The sequence below is a fragment of the Dama dama genome, chromosome 20 (assembly GCF_033118175.1).
Source record: "Dama dama isolate Ldn47 chromosome 20, ASM3311817v1, whole genome shotgun sequence".
NCBI classification, from domain to species: Eukaryota; Metazoa; Chordata; class Mammalia; order Artiodactyla; family Cervidae; genus Dama; species Dama dama.
Window position 1 is genome coordinate 49,130,629 of NC_083700.1, and position 17,664 is coordinate 49,148,292.

The following is a 17,664-nucleotide window of genomic DNA, read 5'->3' on the forward strand; positions in this document are numbered from 1 at the left end:
ATAACTACAACTTCTTCCCTTTGGGAATTTGAAAGGAGGCATGCTTCTTCACCAGCTGTAGCTCCCCACAGCAATTCCACACACTCTCCAAGTTTATCCTCCCTGGGGAATCTACTTAATCACTCCCAGGGCTTAATCTTCTGTTTATATGCTGATGAGTCCCAAATCTATGTCTCCATCTCAGAGCAGCCTGCTGAATACCTCCAGTCAGATACGGAGGTCATGGGGACCTCAAAGTTAATATGTCAAATCTGAGCCCATCTTTTCTTCCACTTCCTCTTACTCCCCTAGGCCCTCCTCTGGCCTTCTCCTCCCAGTTACGGGCAACACCAGCTTCACTATACAGCCAGCCAAGCCCTAAACTTTAGCTACTCTTTCTTCTCCCTCCTCTTCCTCACCCGCTTCCAATTAGTCACCCAGCCGTCTGTGTCTCCCTTTTGTCTCTCCAGTCCCTCCCCTATTACCTGCTGCCTTTGCTCAGGCTTTTTATTTCCCCCACCACTCCCGCCCTACTGCCAGAGTGAATTTACCCCTCTTGGCAGCCACTGGATTAAAATCTGCAATAGCTTCCTGCATGATTAAACCCATACTTTGTAGCATGCAGCAATATCTTAATGATTCTGCACAGTGCCTGCTTCTGTTTGGGTGTGCCCTGCACCTGTGGACCACTGAAGGATCACTTCATGGGTGCTCAGGAAATCTCAGTCAAGTCAAAGGTATTCATCAATTTGTTGGTTTAGTTCCCTTTCTAGTTGCTTCTTTCAGCGTTTCTCCATCCACATCCTCCACTTCAGCCTATTGTACTTCTGGTTTTCCTGGGCAGGATTAAGCTACTCCTGCCTCTCTTGTCTTTGCATGGGGTTTAAATGAGATGTTCAGGAACCCAGCATTGTCCCTAAGCACAGTATTTAATCTTACTAGACTTCTTGTTCCTTGTCTTGTAAACACCTACCATACAAAATTATAGTGAGGATATAATGAAACGACATATGCAAAAGTGGTCTGTAAACCGTAAAAATAAAATGTTATCTTGTAATTCATCAAAGCCTATCTTTAATGCTGCCACCTCCAAGAAACTTATTTGATATCCTAAGCAGAAACCAAAGAATTGATGCTTTTGTATTGTGGTGCAGGGGAAGACTCTTGAGAGTCCCTTGGACAGCAAGGAGATCAAACCAGTCAAACCTAAAAGGAAATCAACCCTGAATATTCATTGGAAGGACTGAAGCTGAAACTGAAGCTCCAATACTTTGGCCACCTGATGCAAAAAGCTGACTCATTGGAAAAGACCCTGATGCTAGGAAAGATTAAGGGCAGGAGGAGAAGGGGACGACACAGGATGACAGTTGGATGACGTCATCAACTCAATGGACATGAGTCTGAGCAAGCTCTGGGAGATAGTGAAGGGCAATGAAGCCTGGAGTGCTGCAGTCCATGGGGTTACAAACAAGTCAGACAGGACTTAGTGACGGAACAACAAACCAGAAACCATTCTCCTCCTCTTGGAAACCCCACCATACACAGCCTGTTTGTGCTGCTCATGGATTCCATCACACTTCTTAACTTATCCAAGTTCATGTCTCATGTCTAACAACCAGATCATTAATTACATGAAGTCAGCAGCCATTCCTACTCTATGACTCTCCCTCCACCCTATCAAGTTCTCAAGGGTCTAGAGTCTTTAAAAAAAAAAAAAAGCAACTACTAAGATTTGAAACGGTGGAGAATAAAAGTTCCCAGTGGTGAAGTAGCAGAAAGTCTTCTGTGTGAAATGTTTGGGATCATGGATCCACCTGCAAATGACAAGTCCATCCACTGTGAGCTGGAATGATAGTAGCTTATCCACCCACTATCTCTTCTCAAGCCTAGACTGTGTCAGATATGACTGGCCAATCACAGCCTGTTCTGCTGAGCATGGAGGTTCCCAACAACTTTTCCACCACAGCCCCAGGTAGCCACGACTAGTTGATCAATTTCAGCACAGGAGAAAAAACTCTTTACCATACAATAAACTCAGAGATGCCTACAAATAGCTGACCTAAAGTCACTACAGAGCAAGATAAAGGTTTTTAAAAAGGAGAGATGATTTCAGATCTGGCAAGTGATCTGGCTGGGCTTTAAAGTAGTTGTCAGTCCTTGGGTGCTGGCTCAGGGCAGGCTATTTCAGAGGACACAGCCCACCTTATATTTATGGGGAGAGATTCTGTTCCAAACCGAAAGGTCAGAGATTCCCAAAGGCATATCCCCTTCAGGAACTCTAGGAACCCCTTTGATGGACAGGGAGTCTGAGGGTCTTGGTTTCCCATGAAATGCCCCCACCTTGATTCACTTAGTGCTCAGTCACTCATGTCTTCCCAAAAAGAAGCCAACAGAGTGTCAGCCTGCTTTCCTCCATGAAGGGCTTATGTGTAATTAAAAGGGATTATGCTTTGAAGAAAGTAGCCTTTAATCACCCCGTGAAGGACACAGCAGCCTAAGCTGGAGGTGCTCTGGGCACCATTTATGTCCATTGCTGCCTGTGAGCCCCTGTCATAGACGGAGGGCTGGGAGTGATCTCCAGTCTTCCGTGATCACCAGCATGGGCTTTGCCAGACAGATCAAGCTTCTGCTCTGGAAGAACTGGACCCTGCGGAAAAGGCAAAAGGTAAGAGAGGAGACTCTGTGGTCTCGGACTGAGGAGGTGTGGAGCAAATAGACAATGGAGAGAATGGGTGGGGTGGGAGCAGGGAGGGTGAGAAGCCAATGCGTTGGTGGCTATTTGTCACCGAAGCAGCAAGTAACGTCTGGCTCCTCACTGTGCCTCTCTGACGAGTGTCCTTCCCAGGAAGATGTGCTTCTCTGTCCTGAGGTAGCCGCCTTCCATCCACAGCCCAGCATGGCCGTACTATGAAGTCAGCTTTTGCCTGCCCTGCCTATGAATCCATTGCCTGCCCATCCCTCCCCTGCCCCTGGTCTTTAAGCCTGCCTCTCTGTCTGCATTCCCTTGTGCATTCATACTGTGTGGCAGAAAGAGTGCAAAGTCCTGAAAATCAGGCTCAAAGGAAAACTACAGTTTCCAAGAGCTTCCCAAACCAATGATACTATATTTCATTGGTTCTAAATGGCACACTGTTTTTTCACATTTCTGAAATCAAACTACAGCTCACAATCAAGTGATAGATTTCTTAGTGTGCAAAAATAACAACCCATCAAGAAAAGTAACAATGCATCTTAGAGTCGATGAGATATAATATCTTACAGCACCAGAGATGTTTACTGAGCCTTCCAGTGAGCACACATGGGACTGGACTGGACCAGGGACTTAAAAGGCACAGATCCTACCCTGGACTCATTTCTAGTCTGGCTGAGAGAAATTGCAGTATGTTTTGAGACCAAGAGCAAGAAAAAGGAACACAGGCCAAATATCCGCTGAGAAGAACAGCCAACAGTCACAAGAGATCCGAGGACCCCAAGGGTGTACATGTAAATCCAACTGGCCTCTGTAAATTTTTCCTGGGAAAGGATACAGAGTGAATATATAACTGTAGATAATGCACATTGCTGCGGCCTCAGGGTCATGGAAATGCTGGATGACCAAAGGAGTCAAGAGAAGAAGAAGTGGGGGAGGATTGAGTGGATAGGACTGAGAGAGAGCCAGGCGAGGTAGGGGGAGACAGCGAGGAAGATGGGCTGTGGGGAGGAAGATTATGGATCTGTTCCAAGCCTCGATTCAGAGTAGGTTTTTGTGGTCAGGACAGGGTTTTCGCGGGTATTGGAAAGGAGGTTGGAGAAGGAAGGGGCCTACAGATGGAACATCTGAGGACCCCTGATGAGTATCTCAGTCACAGTCCAGTCAGAGGGACTCTAATGGAAGGAGGCATTAGCTGGTAACCAAGCTGGTACCTGAGGATATAAAAGAGCTCCAGGTGACATGGAGGTAGCAATTGCAGGATACAATTACCACCCCTACAGCCGAGAGAACCGGGGAGAAAGTGGGATTGCTAAGTCTTAGAAACACAAAGGTGTTGTCAGCAGAGCCGAAATGCAGATCTGTGAGGAAGGGACACAACGAGGCCACTGCTGAGGTCTCTGAGCCCAGTCTCAGGCTCAGACCCAAGAGGAGGAAGCCCTGGCTGACAAGAGGTTTTGGAGCTGAGAGACGACAGCTTAATAACTGGCACAAAAGGGAGCAGCAAGGGCCATGGTCAACCAGTGCCCAGATGGTCCTTCCCATTTGTGTGTCTTGGACAGTCCTTAGGGAGACTGAAGGAGAAGCCAAGTTAGGACCCATTCCTACTGGGAGACACCACTGTCCTCAGGCTGCTTTCCTTTGTCAAAGCTGGTGTGATTTTCAAATTAGCACTGAAGTTATATGTTACCCCAAGAACCCTATGCTAAAAGGAATCAGAGCCTTAATCTCTATTTCCAGGAGCTTCCTTTGTAGAATGCAAATAGGCAAAACTGAAGCAGGCTCGTTATTAAATTCATTCATTTATTCATTTGCTCCTTCCATTAACAAATACTTAGTAATCGACTCATTGGAAAAGACCCTGATGCTGGGAAAGATTGGGGGCAGGAGGAGAAGGGGGCGACAGAGGATGAGATGGCTGGATGGCATCACCGATTTCAGTGGACCTGAATTTGAGCAAACTCAGGGAGATAGTGAAGGACTGGGAAGTCTGGCGTGCTGCAGTCCACAGGGTCGCAAAGAGTCAGACATGACTTAGTGACTAAACAACGACAGTAGTAGCCAGGCACTTGGCCAGGTGCTGGGCACACAATAACAAACAAGACAACCACGGTCTCTGCCTACATGATGTTCAGTCTAGATTTTCACTCAATTTTACTCTCAATGTGCTCTTCATGGTCCTCAAAAAATGCACTCAGGGACAATAGCTGCTGGCCTGAGATGATGCCATTCCTGTGGCACGTGTGTTGCTGTTACAGAGAATAACTCTATTCTCAAAAACCCTATCTTCAATACCCTATTGGCCCAGAGGCCCTCACGGTCTCTGCTTGCTTTCCCTGGTGCTGGTGGGTGGTCTCTGTTCAGGGATTCTATCTTCTCCCCAGTATGCTTCCTGGAGGTCACACTGCCAGCCCCTCTGTGGTGAGACAGGGCCTTTCAGGCTGAGGACCTTGGCTGGGGGAATCTCCCAGGATGCACATAGTCAGGCCTGACAATCATTTGGTGCCATTGTGATGACGGAGATCGAAGTCTTTGTCTGGTGTGCCTCCAGCTAGCCTCTCCACTGCTACATTCCAGGAATTTCCAGGATGTCCGGGTATGATGGAGATATCCCCACAGACCCCAGTAGCTCTGATAGGGACCTGTGGCCCCTTCTGTAAACTTTTTGGAAGCTTCTGCCTTCACAGAATGATGACTATAAGAAAGAAAAGAAAAAGAAAAAACTCACCCAGCCCAGAACCCAGCTCCTAGGTTTTTAATTCCTCAGACTTTCATGGTTTTGGATGTTTACTATTGTGGGTAGAGCAAGAGCAAAAACCAGAAACCACATTTCCCCCTTCCTCCTCTCTTTATCCCTTAAGGTCATAAAAGAAAAGTCTTTAGATCTCTGCTTCCCCCTCCCCCATCCCTTTGTTTTTCCTTCCTCTGTTGACATTTATCAAGTATTACTGAATGTCTGGCACCGCACTAAGTATCACCTCATTTAACCCTCACCTCAATTCTGTGAGAGAGCCACCACTATTATCCACCATGGGCATCAATGACGTCATTGAGTCTTTGGAGGTTAGTGACTGCTGAGGCTGGACCCAGGGCTCCAGGACAGGCAGACATGCCAGTTACCCCACACTGCCCCAGGTAGCAAGCCCTGTGTAGTAAGTTGGTCAGGAAGACAACAAAGATAGGGTGGCCATCTAGTTTATCATCCAGTCCAGGGTAGCTTTAAAAGTGAAAGGAGGCACTAATTATGGGTATACCTGAACAATTAGTGTAAAGTGATAACAGACCTGGGAAAGTGGGTTTTATGGTCACTATCTGTGACCTAGGGGCTTCCCTGGTGGTTGAAATGGTAAAGAATCTACTTGCAATGCAAGAGACTTAAGATCAATATCTGGGTTGGGAAGATCACCTGGAGAAGGGAATGGCAATCCCCTCCAGTATTCTTGCCTGGAGAATTCCATGGACAGAGGAGCCTGGCGACTATAGTCCATGGGGTCACAGAGTTGGACATGACTGAGTGCCTAACACTTTCACTTTCTGTGACCTATTTATCCAGTGAGTTGGATAACCCCTGTCCTCATGGAACTCAGAGCCAGGGGTCGAAGCAGGTGTCTGTGCACAACTACTGAGCAGAAAACCATGTGCAATAGTGGAGTGGAAGGTAGCATGGGGCAGGAGATGAAGATGAGCTCTCGGAGCTCAGAAGAGAGAATGGGGTTGGCAGGGATAAGAGCAGACTCCTCAAGGAGTTCATTCCCCAGAGTATGCATTTCCAGTGATAAGAGCTCTCCCAGTTCCCTAGCAAATACACACTTGTTCATATTTTCAATGGGGCAGGCACTGTGTTGAGTGAGTTTATAAAGACCATTAGGTGTGTCTCTTGCCCCTTAGAGCCCACAGTCTAGGGCCCCTTGGCGTCATCTCCCTGGTTCCAGCTTCCATATCAGGGCAGGATATTTGGGGAAGCCTGAGGATTCATGGAGCTTCCCAGGTGGCTTGGTGGTAAAGAACTCGCTTGCCAATGCAGGAAACGCAGGTTTGATCCCCAGGTCCGTAAGATCCCCTGAAGAAGGATATGGCATCCCACTTAGCATTCTTTGCTGGGAAATTCCATGGACAGAGGAGCCTGGTGGGCTACAGTCCTTGGGGTTGCAGAGAGTCAGACATGACTGAGTGACTGAGCAGGCATGCAAGAGGATTCGTGAAAGTAGGGGGGTTATCATTTCCTGGACCCCAGACCTGGGCATCTGGTATATCCATGACCTTTGACCTAGGGTCCAGAATTAGGTGAGGAGAACCTGGCAGGTGTGGGGAGGCTGGGCAGCTAGTTCCAAAGATCCTCAGGTCCTGGGGCCTACTCATTCAGGATGAGAATCCTGTCTCGACTCTCAGTGCAGAAGGGAAAATCATGCAGCTGTTTGGATCCTTGGCCACCCGCTTTCAAATTGAAAACAGAGTAGGAGGGAAGAAAACCTAACTGACCAAGATTTAAAACAACAAGCATGACTCTGCCCTTCCCTGTGACCCCCTCCTCCCCTAAGTAGATTGAGCGGTAAAGGGGGAGGATGGGGCCAAAAAAAAAAAATAGAGAACAAGGAAATACCAGTTTGAGAAAAAAAATTTCCACCAGCCCCTCTGAGCTTCGGCTGGGCTTAATTAAAGTTACAGACATGTTTAAAGAGGAGGGGTGTGGGGAGCGAGAGACGCTCTGAAAACATGTTTTTAATTACACTGTGGAATTTCTCCCTAGGGTATGCCCGTGCACAGCTGAGCATCAAGGACAAAGATGCCGCTCTGGGATGGGGGTGCTGAGCATATGGTTCTGGGGTTCTGGGGGAGGGGACGAGGTTGTTGCGGGGACTTGTCAGGCTAGAAAAGAATTGCCGGTGGTCTTTGTGCAGGAAGAGAAGTGTGAAATGCAGCCCTCCCTAAACAAATGCTCGCAGAGTTGGAACAGTAACACTGACTTCTCCAAAAATGCTTTTCAAAGATTACCTACTACTACCTGGGCCAGTGGTTCTCAGTCCCAGCCACACACTGGAACTACCTGAGAAGTGTTAAAAAAACAAACAAACAAAAAAATACCAAACTGATGTCCCATGGCCAGGCACCCTGGTGTAATTGATGTGGGGCGTGGCCCGAGCTCCCTCCAGATTCCTGCATTCAGCCATGTGAGAACGGCAGACCTAGGTTGATGAAGGTGATCGTTTGAGAGGCAGGGACTTTAGGTGGAAAATAGAGTCCCTAACTCAGAGATGTGGTAAAGAGGAAAACCTGCAAAGCTGTACTAGTCCTCGCCCTCAGCAAAGGGTGAAGGAGGAAAGTAAAGTTCTGAACTGGCCTCCTCCAGTGGGTGGACTTGCAAAGACCAGATATTTCAAAACTACAGGTGTGAGTGAGTAAGTGGGTAAGAGAATGTGTGACTTACATGACAAAGAGTGATGAGATGGACTAGCCTGGGTTTTGGAATTTTATCCACGGGACAGGTAGGCCAGGCTGGCTGACCCTCCCCTGGCCCAAGATCCTCCATGGAGTAGGGGACAGTGTGTGGTTAGTTTTCTCAGAAAGCCTCATGCTTCCAAACTGAAAACTGAGCAGTTTTGACTCCAGAAAGGGAGAAAAAGGAGGAAACGTGAATGTGAGCGGAGGGCAGACCTAGGACCTTGCAGATAATTTAAATTTTAACTCCTTGCTCATCAGACTTTACAATGTGCTGTCACTTAAATGTCCCTGTGACCCGTGTGAGAAGTGAGGGTCAGTAATAAACGTCTCATGTCCATAGAATGTTTCTACATGCCAGACTCTGCTTCAGGTGTTTTACTCATTTCATTTCAACATTTACTCAACTCATTTCATTCTCAGAACTGCTCTGAGGGGTAGGTCCTGACAGTACTCCCATTTTACTGATGAGACCCCAAGGCATGAGGAGGTCGAATCGGTTACCCGAGGTTGTACAGCTAATAGCAGAGTCAGCTAAGAACCCCTGGTGTTGATACACTTTAACCCTCAGTATAAGCTATAGGATAGAATAGGCCCATTTCACAGATGAGAAAACTGAGACTTGGAGATAAATCAAGCCCCAAAGTGATTCCTAACCTTGGTCTCCCCATTCCCAAATCAGCATCAGTGTTTCATACACCAGCCTATTCCCAAGTAGGCATTGCTACATGGAAGGTGGCTGACTTACTAGATGATAGACAACCAATGCTGCAAGTAGTTGTCTTAAGGAAGAGTCAAAGGTGTAGAATTTGGACTGGTTGTCTCATTTCCTTGGTGAGGACACCAGGAATAAGTTTTGGTTTCATAGCTTGCACCTGTCACTCGCATTACTATCTTGCAGAACTTGCTCTCCTTACCAACTGATGGGGACGGGTTGGAGAGTGGGTGGGATGGGGAAATTTGGGATGGAAGGTGTGAAGCCAGCATACTGTCAGTGAGGGAAGCAGTTTGTTCAATTTGCAAACTGTTGTTTACCTGAGCCACTGAGTCACCTCCACCTTTCCAGAGAAGGCTCCTAGATCAGTCTTGACAAAAATTCACTCATTCCACCAATATTTACTGGACACTTTTTATAAACTTGGCCCTGTATTGAGTGTAGTGACAAGGATAGATGTGGTCCCTGCCCTCAGGGAGCTTATAGCCAGGGAGGGATCCACCTTCATGAAGGAGTAATGACGATGAGTGCCATGGGAAGCGCTCTAGTGACCAGCAAGAATGGGTGAGTCCTTAACAGTGAAACAGGGTCACTGTGGACAGTTTTTACCCCTCCACCCTTGATTTGTATGGCCTGGGGGAACTGCCAACATTTTTATGACTATCAAGTGTGCTTGGAGTCAGTCCTTTTAATACTGGATGGAACTTGTCCGATTTGGTATTTTGCCATTTGTGGGGAGAATGTATAGGAGAAATCTTGAAAACAAGTGGTTTAAGGAAGAATCTACTATTCTTTCTTCTTCCCATAATGTTTGTGTGAGTTTGTCTTCTAATACATCATCCCTAGACATATTTTGGATAAAAGGTTTTGTAAATGTTACAACAGCATAATCACCACCTATCCTGAACATTTTTTTTCTTCAATGTGTTATCTTTTTTCTCTCATTGACTTATGTTATGATTTGTAATAATCTGCTTGCCAGCAGACCTAACCAACAGAGAAGGAACAAAGATTTATTGAGCATCTGCTGTGTTGTCTACAATTCTCCTGAGAATTTAAGTATATTAGTCCTAACCAATAGGAAAGGAACAAAGGTTTATTGAGCACCCGCTATGGTGTCCACCATTCTGCTGAGAATTTAAGTACATTTCTTTGGAAGGAACAATAGAAGGTTAAATTTAAAGCCACATGAATAGCCCCTAGCTGATCTATATAGGCTTACATTTCTCTTCTCAGCCATCTGCTTAAATTCTGCTTTAAGTTTTAATGCGTTTCTGAATGGGGGTTGGGTGGAAGAACTATTACATTCCCCAATACATATCTCCCCCCACCAATAATCCCACACCTCCAACCACACCCTGACATGCTATGCCTTGGAGTGCACCTTCATTCATTCATTCAGTGACCACACATGCAAAGTCCAGTGGCACTATAAGAAGACAGGGCAGTGGGGAGGAGCAAAGCTCTGGGCCTGGAGACAGGAGGCTGGATTTTGGCTCCAATGCTGTACTGCCCATGAGTTACTGCACCAGTCACCTGCCCTTCCTGGGCCCCTGTTTCCTCATCTGCAGAAGGAGAGGTTATCAGGAGACCTTTACCACCTGCAGCATCAGCATTACCTGGGAGCTTGTTAGACATGTGAGATCTGATAGGGCCTTACAGAATCAGAATTTGCATTCATGTGCACAACAACATCCAAAAAGCACTGAAGCACTTATCCTGATGACTTTTGATGAACGCACTGTGCTAACAAAGTTTTCAGTTGAGTTGGCCAAAATATTCAATTGGATTTGTCCATATCATCTTACAGGAAAACCCGAATGAACTTTTTAGCCAACCCAATAAAATAGAGGCAAATTGGAACCCAGATGGACACCGAGTCTCGGGAGTCCAATGTATCAGAGTAGAGACAGTATGGAAGGTAAGGTTTAAAAAAGGAAGTCCTGTAAGTATACTACAACCAAAGTCCTGTTGCAGAGACAGGCAAGGAGATGAAGTGTGTCTGCTCAAGGTATGTTTCCTGTAATCACTTAGAATCACTGGTCTTTCTCACTTTGTGTTTTGTTTTTCCAGATTCGCTTTGTGGTGGAACTCGTGTGGCCTTTATCTTTATTTCTGGTCTTGATCTGGTTAAGGAATGTCAACCCCCTCTACAGCAAACATGAATGTAAGCATAACAGGGGTGGGGTAGGGGGAGCCTTGGTTTGCCCGGAGGTCCTATCACTTTGTTTAGAAAGGGTGTGGGGACTGTGGGTGCCAGGATCTGATCTGCTTGTCATCATTTCATGCCTAGAATGGAGGACACAGACGTTATGCAAACTAACTTTTAAATCCTGCACATTCTACGCAAATACTTACATGTGGTTACTAAAGAATTGTGTAATTACTTTTTGTTTGGTTGTTTTTTTCTACACCTGAACTCTTTGTACTTTTAAAGGGAACAGATTATAGATGAGTTCTTTGAAATATTAGATTGGCCAAAAAGTTCGTTCAATTAAGATGTAGATAAACCCAGACAAATTTTTTGGCCAGTCCTGTATTTTGAAGACAGTTTAGGGATATGTTAGGCATGGTGCCAAAGAAAAAATAAGAAGGGACATCGCCAGTCCAGGTTTGATGCATGAGACAGGGTGCTCAGGGCTGATACACTGGGATGACCTTGAGGGACGGGATGGGGAGGGAGGTGGGAGGGGGGTTCAGGATGGGTAACACATGTGCACCCATGGCTGATCCATGTCAATGTATGGCAAAACCACTACAATATTGTAAAGTAATTAGCCTCCAATTAAATAAATAAATAAATAAAAAAGAAGGAACAGAAAATAGTGTATTAATAATGTAGTATTTTTGGACCCCAGAGGTGTCCTGGGACCGAGGATGAGCCTATGTGTGCCACTGTTATACTATGCCCCCCAGAGAAAGCTTTCACCTGGTTTCTGGCCAGGATGACTTCTTCTGGCTCTTGGCAGCCGGTGCGGGATCCTCAGGAGTCAGACCAGCTGCTCAGTCCCCTGTTCTGGCTTTCCATCCTCTTGTTGGTGAGTTTCAGGCCCCATATTCTGAATCAGCCTTCTGTTCATCAAACCCTTGCTTGTTTACCTCACCCCTCAAGGAGCCTATAACCTGCGCTCCCTCTTTAATGCTTGGGGGTAGATGCTCAATACACAGTTGTGGAAGGAATAGACAAACCTCTTCTCCTCCTTAAACATCAGCAACGCGTGGAGGCTTCTTGCACTAACATCACTCTACCCCTTCCATCTCCCCATGATACAGTGTCTTCTCTGTTCCCCCGTCGCACTTCCATCTATGCCTCTATTAGGATATGTTTCCATCTCACTGCTACACTGGAAGCTTGAGAGAAGAGACCCTATCTCCAGCACCCACCACAGGACCAGACATTCATTAGATGCTTCTGCTTCTTAAATGTTGGTAAATGAAGAAAAGCACCAGAAGGATCAGGGTCCATCCTGCAGAGGCTCTGGCTCCTAGGACCTGCATCCTACTTAGTGTCAATGACCAACTCCTTGTCTTCATTTCCTGTCTTAAAGGCCATTTTCCCAACAAGGCGATGCCCTCAGCAGGAATGTTGCCATGGCTCCAGGGAATTTTCTGCAATGTGAACAATCCTTGTTTTCAAAGTCCCACCGCAGGAGAATCTCCTGGAATTGTGTCGAACTATAACAACTCCATGTAAGTGCTGGGATTCCCACCATACACCCTTTATTCTCCTCTTGCCTCGGGAGTTCGTATATGTGCGCGAAGAGCATGTGCTGCTGAATAAGTGGTCTCATGGCTTGCAGAAACCTTAACTTCAAAGGAACAGGGCATGTTTCCACTCTGGAACATTCTATATCAGCTGTCAGGGCACTGGAGGCCAGAGGACAGAATTTCTTGGTCCTTATATCCCCAAGATATGAGTAGGAGTCTGATGTCAGCACCCTGCTGAAATGTGTCTACTGCCTCCAGCTCATCCATCTGCTCAAGTGGAGTCACTGGATGAGAAACACTCCATTTCCCTTCTGATTCCTCATGTCACTCTCCACCCTGGATCAACTCTGAGTGATCTCTGTTCTTTTAAAAGTTTTCTTGGACATCGAAAAGCTAAGAAAATTGTCAGGGGACCTTTTGAGGGTGAATGAAACCAAGTTTGCAGGGTGACATTTGCTTCTTGGAAGAAAAAGAGACAATTTCCAAATCCTCTGTCATAAATGCCATTAGTTCCCTTGGTTGGCCAAATCTTAGGATGTTGCTTGAGAGCAGTAGTTCTTAACTTGTAGGGCTGAAGACCGTTCCCAGAAGCTGATGAAAACTGATGGTCCCCTTCCCAAGAAAAACGAGGACACATACACCCACAGAACATTACACTGTGCAGATGATTTCAGAGCATTTGTGGACTCCAGGTTAATGACCTCTGTCCTGGGATTGAATTTCAAGTCAAATTCCATAAGAAGAGAGTCTGTATTTGGAATTCCCTTGAAGTAGATAGGGGGACTTGATGTAGCATGTTCTATAGTCAGAGGCTCAGGAATAAGGACACAGTTGTCCTTCAACCACTGGGCTGACCTCCAGCTGCAATTTGTGATGCTTACGCCCAAGGGTCACCAACAAGGGCTTGTTGGAGTGCAGGCTTCACCTACTTGTATAAACATCAAGTCAGATGGAAACTGAGATGTTGGGTTGCTCCAGTTCTTTCCTTAGAGGAGATCTGGATATAATGCCGCCAGGGCAAAACCACATTTTGACAAAAAGAAAAAGGACATTTGGTAATTCCACTTAATACTTAGAGGTAGCCATCCCCACTGGGAACAAAGTGTGACTGCTTTTGCCACACAAAGGCAAGAGTAGTTGTGACAGAGACTGCCTGGTCCACAAACCTATAACATGTTTGCTAACCTCTGGTTTATTGGAAGATAGAAGAGGGAACACAGAACACCCGTCTTCCTGGAAGACAGCATTTTAGCTGGGCTCCCCTGGCTGCAAACACCACCTGGAAGCTTTCATTTACAATCTGTACTTTTGGCTTGAGCCTCCTCGAGGTGCCTAAGAAGAAACACTTGCCTACCCAGAGAGATCCCATGGGTCGCATGACAGGATCAGGGGAGCTTTGGAGGTGTTTCAGTGGCAGCCCTGTGGAGCTTTGGTGGGACTGGCGCTGAGTGTCCACGGATCGAGAGGTGGACCTGGGGAGGGGAAGCGGCTTCGGACTCCAGCTGTGTTCCATCTCTGAGCCAGGAAATCTGAGTTTCATGTTTCATGCACATAGTATGAGTGAAATGTTGTCTTACTCAAAATTCATTTGCTTGCAAGGCAGAGAAACACATTTAAACAAGTTTAAACCTCAGAGGGAAAGATATAATTTGGAAACTCAGTTCAGTTCAGTTCAGTCGCTCAGTCGTGTCCGACTCTTTGCAACCCCATGAATCGCAACACACCAGGCCTCCCTGTCCATCACCAACTCCTGGAGCTTACTCAAACTCATGTCCATCGAGTCGGTGATGCCATCGCATCCTCTGTCGTCCCCTTCTCCTCCTGCCCCCAATCCCTCCCAGCATCAGGGTCTTTTCCAATGAGTCAACTCTTCACATAAGGTGGCCAAATTATTGGGAGTTTCAGCTTCAGCATCAGTCCTTCCAATGAACACCCAGGACTGATTTCCTTTAGGATGGACTGGTTGGATCTCCTTGCAGTCCAAGGGACTCTCACCTTCTTAAAAGGCCAAGAACAGCAAGCAGTTCTCTGGGAGGGGGACAAGAACAGAAGAACCACCAGGAGCTGCTCCCTCCTGTCTAAGCCTACAAGGTCCAGCCTCTCCACCTCCATCTGGGGTTCTATTCCATCTGCCTCTCTCCACTGACCACTCTGCCCTGCTTCTCAATGCCTTGGCTGGTGCTAGTTGCCCAGTTCACGACACCTGGGCTTGGGCAGTCAGAAGAGCATCTCTGAGTACCATTCAAATTCTTGGGAGCAAATCTGTTTCCCCAGCTTTATTTCCCTTGTCCAATCAGCCTTGGCAGAGGTGTGTGTGTTCATGCATGCAAGGAGAGCTTTGTAGATTAAGTATGGCTCTTAGAACCTGAGCATATGAATGGCTGGAAGGGCAGGTCTCAGAGAAATGGGTACTGGCTGAAAAGAGCCCCTACTAATATCTCCTATAATCATCCTATCTAAGACTTCTTGGAGGAGAAAACACATAATGAAAAGAGTTGAGAAGTGACCCAGCCCGGCCAAAGTTGGAAGACTTTTGACAACAAATTGCTCAGAGCCCCTGTTACCTTATATGTATAAGGAAATAAAAATATCTCCTTTTGTCTTGGCAATATTGAGAGGATATATAATGTAGTTATAATGCAGCGGGGTCAAGCAGGTGGTATCTTAAACAATTACACAATGTATTATAATGATGATGAAAATGACAGCTATGTCTTTAATGATGAGGCTCTTTCTTACAGCTTGGCAAGGGTGTATAGAGATTTTCAAGAACTCCTCATGGATGCACCAGAGAGCCAGCACCTTGGTCAGGTTTGGAGAGAACTCGGCACCTTGTCCCAGCTCATGAACACCCTCCGGACCCACCCCGAGAGGATTGCAGGTGAAGTGGGCTTCAGTGTTCTTAAGTATCACTTGCTTCTCATTTGCCTCCTCCACCAGACAAACTGAAAATATAGAATGGAATTAGAAGATTTGGTTGGAAAAGATACCAGAGGGTGTAGGAAGGGATCTAGAGACAGGAGGAGGCTTACCTTGGTGAGAACTCCTCTTTCTGCCAGGCCTGAAGGTGGGAAGTTAGGAAGGAGAGCAAGAAAGATCTCATCCCAGGTAAGTCGTAAGATAGGAGAATGTGGAGAGAGATGTGCTCTGGAAGGTCTGAGGCCAGGTGAAGGGGGAGGAGTTCAAGGAGCCTGGAAAAGTTGTGGACCACATTCACAGAGTCCTAGAGAGAGAGCTACCCAGGACTGTGTAGAAGCAATGCCAAGTAGCAGTAAAGAGCCAGGAAGATCGGTGCACATGTTTGCTGTTGTTATATCTGTTGTTTAGTTGCTAAGTTATGTCTGACTCTTTTTGACCCCATAGGCTATAGCCAACCAGGCTCCTCTGTTCATGGGATTTCCCAGGCAAGAACACTGGAGTACACTGCCATTTCCTCCTCCGGGGGATATTCCTTACCCAGGAATCAAACCCACATTTCCTGCATTAGCAGGTGGATTCTTTACCACAGAGCCACTGGAAGCCCAGAGCATGTGTTTATCACGACATAAATATCTATAGTCTTTCTCTTTCTTCTGGTAATATTCAGCATCCCAGGCCCTGAGGCAGAGCAGGTGCAAAGTTGGGGGAAGCAGGATTTGGGGTGGTAGGACTGGTAGGGAAGTGCCAGGGAAAGTTCAGGAGGCCAGGGGATTGAGGGCAATGATCAGACTACACAGATAGGGTCCAGGCTGCATATGGATGAAGGAGAAGCCGGAAGGACTGGAATTGCCCAGGGGAAATGGAGAGGCAAAAGAATAGAGGCCTCAGAGGCTTCCATGACGCTGGTTACAGACTGAGAAAACAGCAGGATAGAAAGATTGACAGCTGTGGTCAGAATGTGAAATATGTGGATTCAGGATTTCAAAGGCATGCAGGACAAATGAGAACAAGCCCCCAGGTATGGCCATGGTGGTTGAAGTGGAGCAGAGGTGAAGATTAGGTGATGGGAAGGCAAAGGAAATCAGGCTGGATGGACACGGAGGTTGTGGGGGTAGGAGAGCCCCGTGGAATCCAGGAGCGTGAGGAGGGAGGGGGAAGGAGCTCCCTCTCCCATGTTCCCCTCTCCAGGGGAAGAACTAGAAACAAGCAAAACCCAAACCCAGAAAGCTCCGAGGTCTCTTTTCAGAGCACAAGTGGATGTCGTGTGTGGTTGTCACGTCCGCCAGAGGCTCCTCTGTAGGTGGTTGGAGTTACTGGCTATGGAGACAACCTGGGCGCCCAGTGGACCACCCCCCCTCTTCAGGGGTACATGAACAGCTGGAATGCAGCAGACTGGCCAGGACCCCAGGGGTCTGTGCAGTTGTGGGGGTGCAGAAAAGGCTGCCAGGGTGGGGAAGTTCGTTCAGGGATGGGCTCAGAGGCTATAAAGGAAGTGGTTTGTGGCTTCTGGGAAATGTCAGCTCTTAGAATGGAGATGAGGAACTGACTGTGGGGATGACCTTGCAGGATGACAAGGGTGAGGAAGGTGATGTCCAAAAAGACAGAAGGGGCTGGATAAGACAGCTTCTGCCTAGGGAGAATGGTACGAAACAGTCCCCCAGGGCTCCTCACCCATGCAAGCCAGGCAGAGTGCTGGTCCCTGGTGAAGAGACTCATCAGACCAGTGCCCTCCCCTGAGGGATCCCTGGGCAGAAGTGGAAGGCCCATGACCACACCCTGTGGGGGCTGCTGGAGGGAAGCAGGGGGTCAAAGAGCATAGGTGAGTCGGTCCAAAGAGAACCCGATCTTCCTCCCACTGGGCCACCTTCTCCCTTCTCTCCCCATTGGAGCAATAAAGCGCAGGAGTCTCGTCAGATGATGGTTAAGATTCCTTCATTACATTCTACTGCTTCCGAAATCAGTAATGCATATATGTTATGTCGTAAAACTAGATTACAGACACTACCTTCTTTGCTCCTCGGGAGTTTATTAAGAGTAAGGATTGAAAGAACCACAGGGCCTCACAGGGTCTGAGCACAGTTGGCCTTTTAATATGAGGGAAATAAGAGGGAGAAGCACCAACAAGGCAGCAGTTTTTCCCAAGGTTAAGCAAGCAGATGAGAACATGGGCTTGTCCAACACCTGGAATGACTATTTGCCCTGTTCATCCAGAGCGCAT

At 47.1% G+C, this 17,664-nt stretch overlaps 1 protein-coding gene across 1 annotated transcript in view; it reads left to right on the forward strand.

The window, feature by feature from the left end:
- Positions 1-2,578: 2,578 nt before the first annotated feature.
- The window catches only part of ABCA4 (ATP binding cassette subfamily A member 4), a 137,109-nt gene continuing 122,023 nt past the window's right edge, over positions 2,579-17,664 (forward strand). The window contains exons 1-4 of the mRNA XM_061121341.1: positions 2,579-2,644; positions 10,893-10,986; positions 12,368-12,509; positions 15,269-15,408. Coding sequence (XP_060977324.1) covers positions 2,579-2,644; positions 10,893-10,986; positions 12,368-12,509; positions 15,269-15,408 — 442 coding nt within the window. The remainder of the gene's footprint in view (positions 2,645-10,892; positions 10,987-12,367; positions 12,510-15,268; positions 15,409-17,664) is intronic.